Source organism: Pieris rapae, chromosome 22 (genome assembly GCF_905147795.1).
Source record: "Pieris rapae chromosome 22, ilPieRapa1.1, whole genome shotgun sequence".
NCBI classification, from domain to species: Eukaryota; Metazoa; Arthropoda; class Insecta; order Lepidoptera; family Pieridae; genus Pieris; species Pieris rapae.
This window is the reverse complement of record NC_059530.1, coordinates 6320923-6335823: the sequence shown is the minus strand read 5'-3', so window position 1 is coordinate 6335823 and position 14901 is coordinate 6320923. Positions and strand designations below refer to the sequence as shown.

The 14901-nt window shown below is 32.1% G+C and overlaps 1 protein-coding gene across 1 annotated transcript in view; it reads left to right on the top strand.

The window, feature by feature from the left end:
• The first annotated feature begins 299 nt into the window (after positions 1–299).
• LOC111001473 (paired box protein Pax-6-like) overlaps positions 300–14901 on the top strand; it is a 57651-nt gene continuing 43049 nt past the window's right edge. The window contains exons 1-2 of the mRNA XM_022271384.2: positions 300–557; positions 13139–13321. Coding sequence (XP_022127076.2) covers positions 434–557; positions 13139–13321 — 307 coding nt within the window. The 5' untranslated portion in view covers positions 300–433. The remainder of the gene's footprint in view (positions 558–13138; positions 13322–14901) is intronic.

Here is a 14901-nt window from a genome sequence, read left to right as displayed (position 1 = left end):
TTACAAGTCCACCGTAAAAGATCCTAACCACCCTCGTATTTACATACAAAACTCAGTCTTAAGCCAACGCAATAAGGATGTAAATTGCGGCGGCGTTTTAATCAAATCGCTTAGAACAGGACGGAAGGCTGCAAATGAATCGAGCGTTGCCGTGGATTTGACGCGTTCGGAAATCGAATTAACAGGGTTAGAGTGAGAGGATGGAGGCTCGATTAAGTGGAGGTAGTTTTTTGTTATTGTTTGGCGGAGATTTTTTTAAAGGCGTGCTAATGCAGTAGGCGCGCGAGTGGGCGCGCCGGGCAAGCGCACACTTCAGTGTTCTCGCTGAGCTTGAGCGAGCGTGTGACTGCGTATGCTTTGTGAACTTAGTTCGTGAACTGTGAGCTTGGTGCCTATGCCATAGAAGATATTTGCATATGCTTTCGGTTCGACAATGTTGATTTCGGCGGGCTCGGGCCCAACTGATTTCTCGCCGGCCTCTTGTTGCGCGTCCTGGAAGATGGAGCCGGCACCCGCGCCAGCGGCTATCACACAGCCACTTAATATATCACCAAATGGTAAGTCTATATTAAACATACAAACTATTTAAGAAACATAAACCGGCAGTACAGTTGGAGAATTGAAAGGGATTCCTATTGGAAAATTTATTAATCAAATTGATCTAGCCACTGCGATAGAAGAAATTTTCGTTTGTACAATTATTTAAGTCATGTTAGTTGTGTGTGATCAATATAAATAAATGTCTACGAATTTTTTTTATTTCCTACTAAAACACACTTTGTGAGATCTTAATTTTGAATTTTTTTTAAAAGAATATATACCGTTAAAGATTTTTAATAACATTTCCCGACGGCATGTTTTTTATGAAGGCGTTGAAGCAAGTTTGGTAAATAAATACCTATCATTGCTATTAAAAAATAATAATAGGGTTTAAGATGTAAATAGAAAGAACATAATTTTTCTATTAATTACTGCTGCCACGTATTTAATTATTTGAAAATTGTTTCGGTTTATATTTAAAGATACAAATCAATGTTACGGCTCAAAAATTTATTAATAATACACGCAATACGTTATTACGAGTAAATATACAAAAGACATACGGATTATGATTCGTATTTGTGTTATAAAAACCGGCAAACTTGTATCAGTTATGGACAGTCAACAATTAAGACTAAGATCATAAATGGTTAAAATGAGTGATATAGATAAATAAAATAATTGCTGCAAAATTGATTAACGGTACGTAAAGTAATTATTTACAAGAAGCCGGCGGTAGAAGTCTCCCGACTATATGAGTAGTATGTACCTACTTCACTTAGAAGCGCCCCTTAGAAAATATAACGATGGAACTTACATATGAAGACAAGAATAAATATCTCTCAACTCCTATTGCATATTCCTTTATAACTGCTTGGACATTCTTGACATAACAGTTTACACATAGTTTTCAAAAGACAATAAACTGCTGATGGAAATAAATTTATTTACTGCCGGCAATCCTAGAAAATTATTAAATTTTAGACTGAAATATAAAGTTTTTAAATTATCACGAATGTTCTGAAATCGTTTAAAACATTTACTGTTTATGTACAGAAGAGTTTTAGTTAAATACATCTTAAATTGCAAAGACAACCAGATTTACATTTAATTGATCTCAAGTCGGAGTCATTGTAAACTAACCAACATTTTCATTCATAGGCAAATGAGAGTAAACGGGCAATAGATTAATCTAATGTCAATAAAATTTATAGTTAAAAAAATATAATAATAATAAAACCTTAATATAACAAACAACACCTGGTTACCTGCATAGTAATAATAAAAATAATAAAAAATAAATAAAAGAAAATTTAAAAAAATAATTAAAAAGTTTTGTTGGCAGTGTACCTTTAACGCAGCATTTCTTAATTGTATTGCATTCTTTTAACTAGTCTAGTTGAAAGAAACGCTCTCATATTTGCGCCTTTTATTATTGTCTGTTGAAATTAAATATATTATTTAAAGGAGTCCCTTTAGGCAAGGTTCCGAAGATACAGGAAGCGTTCCCCATTTGAATAGCTAGACTAATTCTTTGTACGAGGTAGCTGCCAGCTCTTCGGTCTCTCTCCGTAAAAGGCCTTATTATATATAGTATCTAAACTTGGATATCTATAAGATCAACTAAAAATATATATTATTAGACAGTTTCAAATGTTTCATTACTTTTAATATTCGTTATTCTATGCTGTAACCTTCAATGCGATATTGTTCAACATAATCCCAATATTCATGCTGTGTTTAAGTAGGCAACTGTGCATATTAATAGATTTTTCTTGGCTCAAGCCTTAATGCGCATTCCATGAAGGATATCCCGGAAACCTTCTAAGATATTAAAATAGCGAGAGCATAGAAGGTCATTTACCTGCTTTCTCATAAAGATCAATTATGAATGAATGCAATAGATATCAAAAGGGACAAATTTATTTATTTTGTAATCCTACAGCTAACAAAAATAATATATAAAACAATTTATTGCAAAAATATAGCCAAAGATGGAATACATCATATTTTCAAACAGGTTCAAACATTTTATATATTTTTTATTATTTATCATTACTATGCACATATTTTGTTTTATTCAAAAAATATCACTCGAATATTGTCAAAACTTACTTAGCAATAGATTAATATGACAACATTAATAATAATAATAGTCTTCTTTCGGATACATTTTATTTTTAAATCTAAACAAATTTCCATTTTAATTCTCTTCTAGTGAATCCGTGTGTCCTTTTTTGGCAAAGGCCTCCTCCAAAGCCATTCCTCTCTGCACTGTGCCACTGTCTGCATTTACCACCTGCTGTTTCTTTAATGTGGTGGAAGGTGGATAGCACCTTCTGAGTTGCCTTTCTCTCTTGCGTTTGCTGTACCTTGGGCACCAGTTAAGTAGTTTTTTGTGCCAGCGCCAAAGCGCCAAGCGTTATGACAACATTAATGTCACTTAAATACAATTGAATTAAAACATAAAAATATAATTGTAGTTATTTCTAACATACCTAATAACTAACCTTAAATTCAATAATTAAAATATATTATTAAAAGGAGTTTAGGCAAGGTTCCGAAAATACTGGCAACATTCCCCCTTTGAATAGCTAGACTAATTCTTTGTGCGAGGTAGCGGCTAGCGCTTCGTTCTCCTGTTACGTCGACTAACCTTTTTGATTCCTTTTCCCTAAAAAGCCTTAACGCGCTAGGACCCCACGGACCAAGGGTCTCGACACCGAATGGGACAAAATATACATATTCAGAGCCTAGACCCCTGTATTTGCAGGCTTTATCAAATAAAAAGTCACTTAATCAAATCAAATCAAATCAAAAATCATTTATTCATATAGGTAACTTAATGTACACTTATGAACGTCAAAACAAAAAGAAATATACATTAAATGATTCTAATTTTACATTTACTGACAGTTCTCAAATCAAGGGCGTAGAACGGAAGAGAAGAACTGGCAATAAACTCTAAATCACTAACAATTAGGTATCTAACTCTTAGTTAAATATCCGTGCGTAACCAATGATTTTATAAGTTACACAATAGCTAATCATTTGTTATGTGAAGCAGCTGGGCCGATGAGTTGGCGAATCGCGACGGAACTTGTAGGACATTGTCAGCATTGTTTCGAAGAACTAATTAATCTTTAGATCTAGATTATCCGGTAGCATTTCCGGTGAATGTTTAATATGATATACGACTGATATGTTTTGATTAATGATAAGCGGCGAAGCCTTTGGTTAGAAATGGTTTAGTAAATTTTTGTAAAAGAATCAAGTTATTTTGTTTAAAATAACATATCAATATTATTAGGTTATTCAAACGCAATTTTATTATGAGCAGTGTTGGATTCAGTGTGCGATTCTCGTCTCCGAGATCGTAGCTTCGGTCCCCGGTTGTGTGTTTAAGGCGTAGTGATATACCTGCTAACACACTTAGTTTAAAAAATAATTCTTTCCAATACACCTATAGTATACATAATACAAATTAAATATATTTAAATGTTTATATGAAGATTTCTAGTAATCTGTGTAATCAAATAAATAATCATAAGACATAATTGTTACATGATTGATTCAATGAAACAAAACATTAATTACTACATAGTTTTCAATTGTATAGTGAAATCACTCGTCTATGTTGCTATGCTAGGTTACTTGTCAGTATTTCTTCAACACATTTTATGACTTACATTAATTTATAGAACGATTAAACCAATCCACTTTTTATTTAGTACATATAGTGAGGTTAGAAAAGCTTCTAAAATTAATAAGCGAAAAATAATTTTGTCCCGTTTATTTTAGTGTGTTGCGACATGAGAGTGATAAGGATGAAATATGCATTTTAAGGCTTGAAAGATTACGTTTAAAACAGTGTTTTTATCTGTAGTATGAAAAATAAACCATTCGCCATGCAAGCCTTCGTCAGATTTATGTAATTCTTTCTAGATAATATTATCTAATTGGCTCGGTAGGACATATGTCTCACTCTTTTTTTCACCAAAAAAGGAATTTGTACATTCCAACCCATAGTTCAGTGGCGCACTCTCAATCTGCTCATAGTGCAGTAGTTAAAAAAATAGCACTAAGTTTTCTTGAAATATCTATTGTAGGCCCTTCGATGGGGCATACATATTTATGTCATTGCTAAGGTATACATGATTATTTATTTGTAAGTGATCTTACAGCAACGCATATTATAAAAGAAACTTAGACTATATACAAAGCTTAAACGGATTACGTTGTTAACAAAATATAACAAATAAATACTGATATTGAATATCAAACAAATGACAACTTTATAATTAAGAGAAAAAAGAAATTTTTACTACTGCTAAATAAAGTCAAAATCATGCCACTTCTTACAATATTTCCTCACATCTTTTGCTGAGATTTGAACAGCATTGAATTCTAACAAACAGATAAACAAATTAATTAAACAACAAATTAATAAATTAATAAATAGTTTTATAAATTAATAAATCTAAAATTTAAACATATTAAATTTAAATAAATGTAATTTTTATTAAGATTAGTTTTATACACAAAACACATGCAATTATTTTACATCTTTCCTATAGATTCTAATAATAATAATAACATAGAATATTACAACAAATTTAAAAGAAGTTAAATTTAATTTTAACAAATGTAGTTTTTAGATAAGATTAGTTCTATAAAGAAAAACACAATGATGATCTGTAAGATTTAATCTTTTTGAAACAAAAATTAAAATAATTCTGGTATTTATTAACGAATAAACTTCAATATTTTAGTGTCAATTAGGTAGTAAATTGTGTGCATAATATGGACTTATACGTTAAGCTTAATGTTATGTAAATGATTTCATTTCCGGTTTTCCATATTAGTATAAGTTGAGCTATTTAAATATTGTGCAAGTATTAAGCCTACATGCCTTATAATTTATTAATGCATTTCTCTAGATAAATCCTTTTAAAAATGGAATCACTCCATTGCACTATTTTACAGTTCTATGGATCCAGAAAATCAAAGAGAAATAACACGACGATAGCCTTCATTTGTTAAGTAAGTCGGTGAAAAACGTATGTAAATATGTTATAGATTTAGTCTACTTTCGCGAATTTCTTATGAGCATTTTATAACACTAGTGACATTAACTAGTTATGGGGTTTAGATTTCTGTATCTGCTTCGTGATCATTAGCTTTTTCTAATGGGCACGTAGATGATCAACCTACCTTACACGCTGTCTTATTTTTTGGGTCTAAGGCGTGCCGGTCTTCCCGATGTTTTCCTTCATCGTACAAGCCAGTTTTAAATGTTCATATCAGCGGAAAGGGCTCAGAAATTACATTCACGCGGTAAAGGTGCTCGGTACTTAGATATATATTGCAATTGATATTAATATTTAAACATCGAAATATTTGATTTGATACTACGAAAAAGTGCGTGCGTCCAAATTATACCCGTAAGAGTGAAACTTCTTTGTAAAATAATTATTACTCAGGTAAAAGCCCCAATAGATGATCATGTACCTGTATATGATCACTCCATAAATGTGTACATCTATATTTACACTGCTTACAGACACACTGTATACGTCTTAATGTTAATATAAATAAATAAAAAAATCTGCGTTTACTGCACAAGACAAAATTGCCATCTAAAGTTCTAATATGTAACTACAAAACGAATAATCAACCGTCGTGTTTTTTCTCGATCTCCCTTTCTCACTCTCTCTCTCTCTATCCTCTCTACCATTTCTTTCACAAAAACGATGCACATCTTCGTAAGGTTTCATCCGTAAAATTTGACACTCATGCGCCTAAAGAACTTTCGCTTCACAATAATATACTTTTTATTTTTACAGATTACTTAAGATTATATCATGGCTTTATACATATAAACATTTTATTCTACGCTTCCCTTGAATATTATAACTTGCAATTGCAGTAATGCGTTTTCCTAACGTTTATTGCAAAGGTGCCTATTACTAGGGTCACTTGCATATTTAATTTAACTATTCTAATTGGAGACCTAATAATGTTATTATGTGGACAAGCAATGACAAAGCTAGTCGATGTCATTATACAATTATTATAAATGTATAAGATTAATCTAAATGTACGGCGATACATAAAGTAATATAGAGAATATTAGAACAACTTCAAATAACATGATTTATCTACAAACAACGCATTTACATAGTATTATGGACACATAACTAAAAGCTTACATTGGAGAGTTTGATGCGCTCAGGTATTGCTTCATCATGAGCAAATGGCGATGAGACGTCGGTTAAAAGCGACCCTAGGCACGGAAACAGAACAGAAAATTTAAGAATAGAAAACCGTAATAGTAAAACACTTAAAATGGATATCGATAAAACTCGAAAAATACTAACATATAAAAGTGATTAAATCATACAATTTTCCTCAAATTATTTGTTGATACACATATCTCAGAAACTAAAAAACAAATTATGAATCTTTGAACGTTTTGCTTGGTATATAATATAAGTCTCCTTGACATATAATCACATTATCATCTCGTTATGACTTTCAGTTTCCGAGATAGTTGGGGACAATCATACCCATGAGTATTAAACACTTGACTAAGTTTCTTTTTTGAAATCAGTTTGATAGGTTAAGACTAACCAAACATTGACTATTGACAGTAGTTTTTTTAGTTAGTAGGCCAATTATATACATATGAAAACCCTGTTTACTATACTATGTATGTTCATTTATATATCTTAAATATTAGCGCCTAATATATAACTGTACGTAAAAAGTATCGGAAAGACAGGATATAACATATTTCTCTCGACTCGACTTGTAGAACCAAAAATCTTTACGTACAATTGAAACAAATTTTTTGTGGTTTCGTTTTACATAAATAAAATTGACAACTCCAGCAAATCAAGTAATTGATCAATAATTTGTATGTCTAACAGTGAACTGCATCATTAAATAAGGTTGAGACTGACGCCGTGTCCTGCCTTGGGCGGTTTTAGTGGGTATTGACAGCAGCAAGTCCCACATATCCCTCCACCACACGGCAATCGCGCCGCGGGTGTGTTTGAAACGCATTTCCTCATGATAAAAAACAACCGATACCGTAGAGATATCACGAATACTTACCTCATCAAAAAAACCCATACAATATAAACATTTAATCAGGTGAAATTGCAACTAATTACCATTTAAATAGTGATCACGCATAATATGCTTAACGCGCCGCCGCCTAATTAGTAGACAAAGACTGAACGTTGGCACTTGTTCATACATTCTGTAACATTGCTCGGCCCTTTGGGTAGTATTATTACACCTGTACCAAACAATTTATTAAAATTTAGAAACTACATTTTGTAAACGAAAAATCTTGGCAACTAAGAGGTGTTTATTTGTATCTTCTTAAAAAGACATTAACAGATTTAATTCCATTAACAATACTAGTATAGTGACGTTAATTGCGATACTTATTGGCTGAGCGAGAATTCACCAGCTCTTGGCGTCACTGCTACTAATTTCCAGGCGTAATCTTTTAGCGCATGCGGACTTACACCCCAAGGCCAATAATCTACCCCAAGGGTAGTAAGTTAGACAAAGACATGGATATACAGATAAACATAGACGTAATAATTATTACTTACAAATCACACAGAAACACAGAATTTTCCATAAATAATTTTAAAGGAATAAGGTACATTCTAAGTATGTAATGTGTGTGTTAGAGTTGTAACTGGGCCTGGCTCAGCATAATGCTGTGGAGCAGACGTGTCTCACAGAGCTGGTCTTTTGTGGTCTCTATAATTTCTTTTCTCCACAAAAGATAAAATTAAAATTTTCTTTTGAAAAATGCAACCATTCCATCAGTATTTTCTTATGATGTTGTCACGTTCAACTATCGTCAGTATACCGGCTTGACAGACAACCGATTTTTTTATGTTATTGTGATGTTAATGAAGTTTTATTACATATAGGTAATGTGAAAGTATTAAGGGCATTGAACAGGAATTTACGTCTTTAAAGTATTGCAAATTAAATAAAAATAATAAATAAAGAGAGAAAAGCTTACTAACAACGGAAGTAAGCATTGTCATTATAAATCACTGGTCGCCTACCACAGTTCGCTTTCCATATGGAAATATATTAAGGCCCGTTTTTACGTCGCCTTCCAATTATTCTGACATTTCGAATGCTGATTGGTCGATATTTAAATATTTAAATTGAAACACTTTTCTCTTAATCTAGATCAGAGACGAATATATTTTACGATTTTAATCTAATAACATTTAATAAAATGTAAGTTTGGTAAATTATTTATAAATAAATTAATCACTGGCCTTAGTATGTATATAAGTTAATTATTTAAATGTGTTCGAACTTCGACGTCCTGGTGGACAGAAGAACTGTGTCCAGTTTGTGTTTCCACTACACCAACTTCTTTCTCTTCTTTATGTTATGAAGCAGTGTTGGCCTGGTGGCTTCATCGTGCGACTCTCATACCTGAGGTCGTAGCTTTGATCCCCGGCTGTGCACTAATGGACATTCTTTCTACGTGCGCATTTAACATTTGCTCGGACGGTGAAGCAAAACATCGTGAGGAAACCGACATGTCTTAGACCCAAAAAGTCGACGGCGTGTGTCAGGCACTGGAGGCTGATCACCTACTTGCCTATTAGATTAAAAAATGATCATGAAACAGATTAAAAAATCTGAGGCCAAGACCTAAGGTTGTACTTTATTTTATTTATGTTATAAATATGTGTCTCATAAAAAGCTTTGTAAAAAAGGCGATAAAGCGATCACGAATCTACCACCCTCCATCCAGATAGTTGCACTCCGTGCTCAGCGCTTTAAAGCGGTACCACTAAAATGTATCTACAATGTTTATTTTGACCTAAGATGATCAGTTATTCCACGCATTCATTTCTACAATAATAAAAAATAGTTTACAAAAGTCATGTTACAGTCAATTTAATATAAATTATACCAAACGGGTAAATGCAAATTTAGTCAGATGTATACTTTTGCTCATCTCCATAATTCGCATGAATTTTTACCGAACTGCATATTTCTTTAATAAAACCTTCGTTTATTTACACACAAGGTGGTAATTTTACGCTGCATAGCCGCCTATAATCGAGTGGCAAATGGATGACTTAATATCTAGAAATAATGTTAGCGTTAATAGTTTGAATTCAGTAATCAATTTACGTGTTATAATGTATGTAATAAATAGACGAGTTTTTGTAGGGTTTTTCTTAGTTTGTCACAATTTTTATTAGAACATACAGAACTATTATATCGGGTAAACCGAAGACGTTTGGGGCGCGAATGTCACGTGGTACCTGTGTATGTAATGATTCTAAATTCAAATATAACGAAAATATTTCTAATCCAACATCGGTCATATGATCGACTGTTGGGTATCGGGTTATTTTAGTAATATTTAAATATATATTTATAAATGTATTACCACTAATTAAAACTAAACTATCGAGGCAAATATTAATTATTTCACCAAAAATTATCTTTATATTAAGTCAGTAAAATGAACACTACATTTAGCTAATAAGGTGTGAAAACACTAAAAAACTAGTTAACAAATTAACATAAATGCAAATAAAAACGTTTACAATTAGCCTATTAATTAATCGAAGAATTCGCATACACGGTTCATTAAACACTGTCGTAAAAAGATTAAAGTGCCGCATCTGGAACACACTCTAATCATTGATATATTATCCCTAAGTTCACAAATAAGCTATCTTGTCGTTGCTGTTATATCAGGTCGGGCGTGAAACTCCCTCGCACTAAGTGGTCCTTCCAGTTTCCACTCGAAATATTTTAATAAGGCATCACTGCTCACGCACCCAAATAAAAACACGCACCGACCCGTTTTTAACTAACGATAGTATTAATAGTGTGACGTCATTTTGGTAGGTATTTGGGAAGTGTGTTTACCTATGTAATTACGACTTAGGGTCCTTCAAGAAAAGAGTGTACCAATTCTTAAAAGGCCGGCAACGCACTCGCAAGCATTGCATTGAGAGTGTCCATGGGCGGCGGTATCACTTATCAGGTGAGCCTCCTGCCCGTTTGCCCCCTGTTCTATAAAAAAAATACGATATACTCATTGAGATTTGAAAAACAAAGATTTAAGGACAATTCTTTGTTTTTAATTTATTTTTAATTACTTAAGATATAGAACATGGTGTAATGTAAAGCTCCTTACAAACAAAAAAAAGTTGTCTTGTGTAAAATAAAAAACTTGGCGATTAAAAAGGGTGGAGGAGAGTTCTTCTCTTCCGTTCTTCGCCCTTGATTTGAGAACTGGCAGTAAATGTAAAATAAGAAGCGTTCAATGTATATTTCTTTTCGACGTTCATCAGTGTATATTATGTTACTCTATTATTATATATAATTGATATATATTGCCAATTCTATATCAAGTGTAACAGTGAAATCGCATGGTAAAAGAATATCGGCTATTATTCATTGACCCTATTTTATGATCTAATAAAAAACTTTATAACTAACAGTACCAGTTGGACAGAATTTTATTTAATATCACAATTATACAGTGAGTGGTTAATAGCAAAATTTATTGCTTAAAACATTCCCCTTACAAAATAGCCGTACCTATATGTATTGTAACGAACCACTCAAAAACACATTAAGTTCATATATCATCTAGATGAGTGCATCGGTGAGAAGATCGCTTTATTTATAGAAGCGACACAAATACTACTTTGCCCTAAACGGTGTTAATTTATTGACCGTGGGCAGATAATATCACCTTTTTCTTCCATTATTAAAGCGATTACACCAGAAATTATACTTCGAACCATCCCAAGTGCTCGATTAATCGAGACAAGGGATTATGGACTTTAATTGGGAGGAATAAAATCGTTTTTAGCACAATATAAATTACCAGTTTTTAATACCCTTCTTGACGGGATCGCCGCTTCGATCCGCTAATAAAAAATGTTAAGTTATGAACAGGTTATGCCACTGCATTAATTTCGATGCTTAGTCTGATTAACAAATTATAGCGTATTAAGTATGCTTCATATTGTATGTACATACAGATATACAAAGGATAAAAACGAATGATATGAATAAAAATGCATTAATGGCCTGTTTCACAATGTATGGATAAACAAATAGCTATGCATGCAACACATAAATTATTTGAAAGATAAAAGTTCCGAATAAGATACTTCGCGTTTCATGACTAATAGCGTTTTCTGACAGTAGTAAAACGCAAAAATACTGTTTATCCTACTAATAAGTAATAGATAGCTTATTTGGAACTTATCCGGACATTGAGAAATAGACCCTTAGTGTGCCTTAAAAAAGATATTATGATATTGTAATTCATATTCGAAATTTGAATTTTTTTCAATTTACTTGTCGCTAAGATTTTTTACTAATTCTAAATATAGATTACACTCTTCCGAAAACTATATACTTGAAATCTCATCTCATAAATTCCTTTCTTGGCGAAAACTTTAAGGTATCTGAGGCTATAGAATTCACTTTCCGTCCCAATTCGCTTAGCTTCTCTATCTTCCTTTAAATCTCTACTGTACATTACCTGCCCACATCGTATCTCTAACTCTCGTACTAACTGATTTGACACTGATCTAAAATTATCGTGATGCGTACTTTTTCTTTTTCATCAGTACTTTTTTAATATTGTGATATGATCACTGTTTTCTTGTTTTAATAGCTTTGTTTTGTTCCATTAAATTTGTCTTACTAACTATAGACTCTTACGTATTTTTGCATTTCTAGTCTATCTAATTTAATTTATTTTGATTCTCACAGTGGTTGCCTGGAAGAGATCGCTTGAAAGCGATAAGGCCGCCAGCTACTTTTTCATTTAATTATTTCAATTGTACATATTATATTTCTGTGTGCAATGAAGTTTTAAAAATAAAATTAATATCTACTAGTTAACGTAAAGTTATACTGCGAACTGATTGTAGGCTAAATGTTTTATTGAACTACTGTTGACATATTATTATAAGCAATAAAATGTTACTAAATTAGAGATATAAAATAAATTCAGCAAATACTTTTATTACAAACACAGCGAATGTATGTAAAATTTAGTTTATTAATTAAATTTCGCTAATTTTATCAACAAATTAATACTATGCGTACTAAGGATAACCTTAACTCATAAGAGTTTGCGACCTTTAGAGGTGAATGACCCCATGTTTTTGTTCTCAGAACTATTTAACGCTTATCTATTTTGAATAAAAAATTGATTGCTTAATCATATCGTTTTTATGTTTTCTTGGAGCTGAGCTTACAGCTTCCGTGTATTTAGTAATGCAGGGTGCGGAGAGTATTGGCTTCAATTCCTGAATAATTATTGTTTTGGGTAGGTAGATGAGTAGGCTTAAGAAGTCAGAATAAGCTTCTAAAATATCAATTTTGATTAAATTTATTTGTATATTTGTACAAATTGAGTTGCTTAATTAGTTTATGTAATAATTTAATAATTTAAGAGTCATTATCTTTAAACAAAGAATGTAAACATTTTGTATTTTAAACCTACACGATAATTATTTTATTCCACTCTTGACAAATGATCTTTTAGTTCCAGTTTCTCCATCATCTTCCGGCGGAGGTAGCTCGTCACTGTATCCCGGAGGAGCATCACATCCCCTCTCATCGCTTCTTTCGCAACAGAGGCTTTTAGACCTGTCGCGTTTCGGTCTGCGGCATTATGACATCGCCCATCACGTGCTGTCTCAGCAAGGTGCTGTTACCAAGCTTCTTGGTAAGCTTATTATAATAGTATTAACCAAAACTTAATATGTAGGTATAAATTACGCGTCACGTTTGTCGGCTACTCCTTAACTACTTAACCGATTTTAATCAAACATGCACACAGTGTGCAGTTTGACCTAAGCTACAAGATAGGAAAACTTACTGATACATATAATTCTACTATACCTGTGTATGTCACGGAACTCCTGTCAGACGATTGGATCGATTTGATTGATTTTTTTATGCCCGACAGATGGCGCTGTAGTCGATACTTTCATACTCTGTTTAATCGTTTGAAATATCATACAGAACAATGTCTGTCGGGTCCCAACGTTAACAACTGTGCTTTAATGGATTTTCAATCTACGATTATCTGCACATTGTAACTCTGCTCTTACTATGAAGGGAAACATTCGAAAAATCAGGCAATGGCTTATTTATTTGCGTTTTTTTATTTTATTCATGTAACTAAACATAACAATCAAATATACAGTATTCATAATAAAAGTAATTAAAACAATTTTAAAATTTGTGTTCGCTGTATGTCTATACTTATATTCGTTGAGCGAGGAAGCATTGGGGTCACCAGTACTGTCTACCGGGCGCCAACTTAATTCTATAAAATCATTCTGTTTTCTCTATTACTTTCTATTCCTCTCTTTTTTGACCTTTTTCTCTTCTCCCTTTATTTGTGTTTAATTATTTAATATAATCAATATTGATCTGAATTATAATAAATACTACAAAAAGTATGTGATAAATACAAAGAAAGATGTATTTAAATTAAAAACATATTAGACCACAACCACAGAGCTATACCTTTTTCTTCGATTGACGATTATTTAGATGATCATAATCCTTGGGGTTCATTAGCTCTAGTTCAAACAATTTGTATGACTTAAAACTTAGCGATTAAAAATAGTGGCGGAAAGTTTCTTGCCAGTTCGCTTGCCTTGCGAACTGGTAGTAAATGTAAATTCAAAATTAACAATGACGTTCATATGTGTACTTGTTTACCTATAAGAATAAAGTTATTTTGACTTTGACTATGCTTCTACAGATTCTAATTTAGGTGTCAATAAAAAACTCTATACATATGTACATTGCTATAATAGGAAGGCTAGAACGCTCGAAGGGAGACAATAATTACTGAAGAACTCTCCCTACTGGGTATCGGTACCACTGCAATTAACGCGTTTGATATTTATAGCGTTGTATTGATTAATATAACGAATGTTCAGATGATTGCCTTGCATTGCAACTAAGTCATTTACTATAATCGCTTAACTAGAATTTTAAATTGAACATAGTACAGACGTAATCCTTAAAACAAAATATCAATCAGTGTTATGGTGATACACACACACATATATATGTTTATTGACACTTATTGATTAAAATCTTTAATTAACTGTCTAGAGATTCAATTAACTCTCTAATTTAAGTACTTTATTGAGACCTATATAATTCTGGTAATAAATATAATCTCATAGTATTGTCTTTTATTTACATAACTTTTACACATTTAAAGAAAAACACTTTTTTAACGGATTATAGATATGTATTATTATATTTAAACTTATAATTATT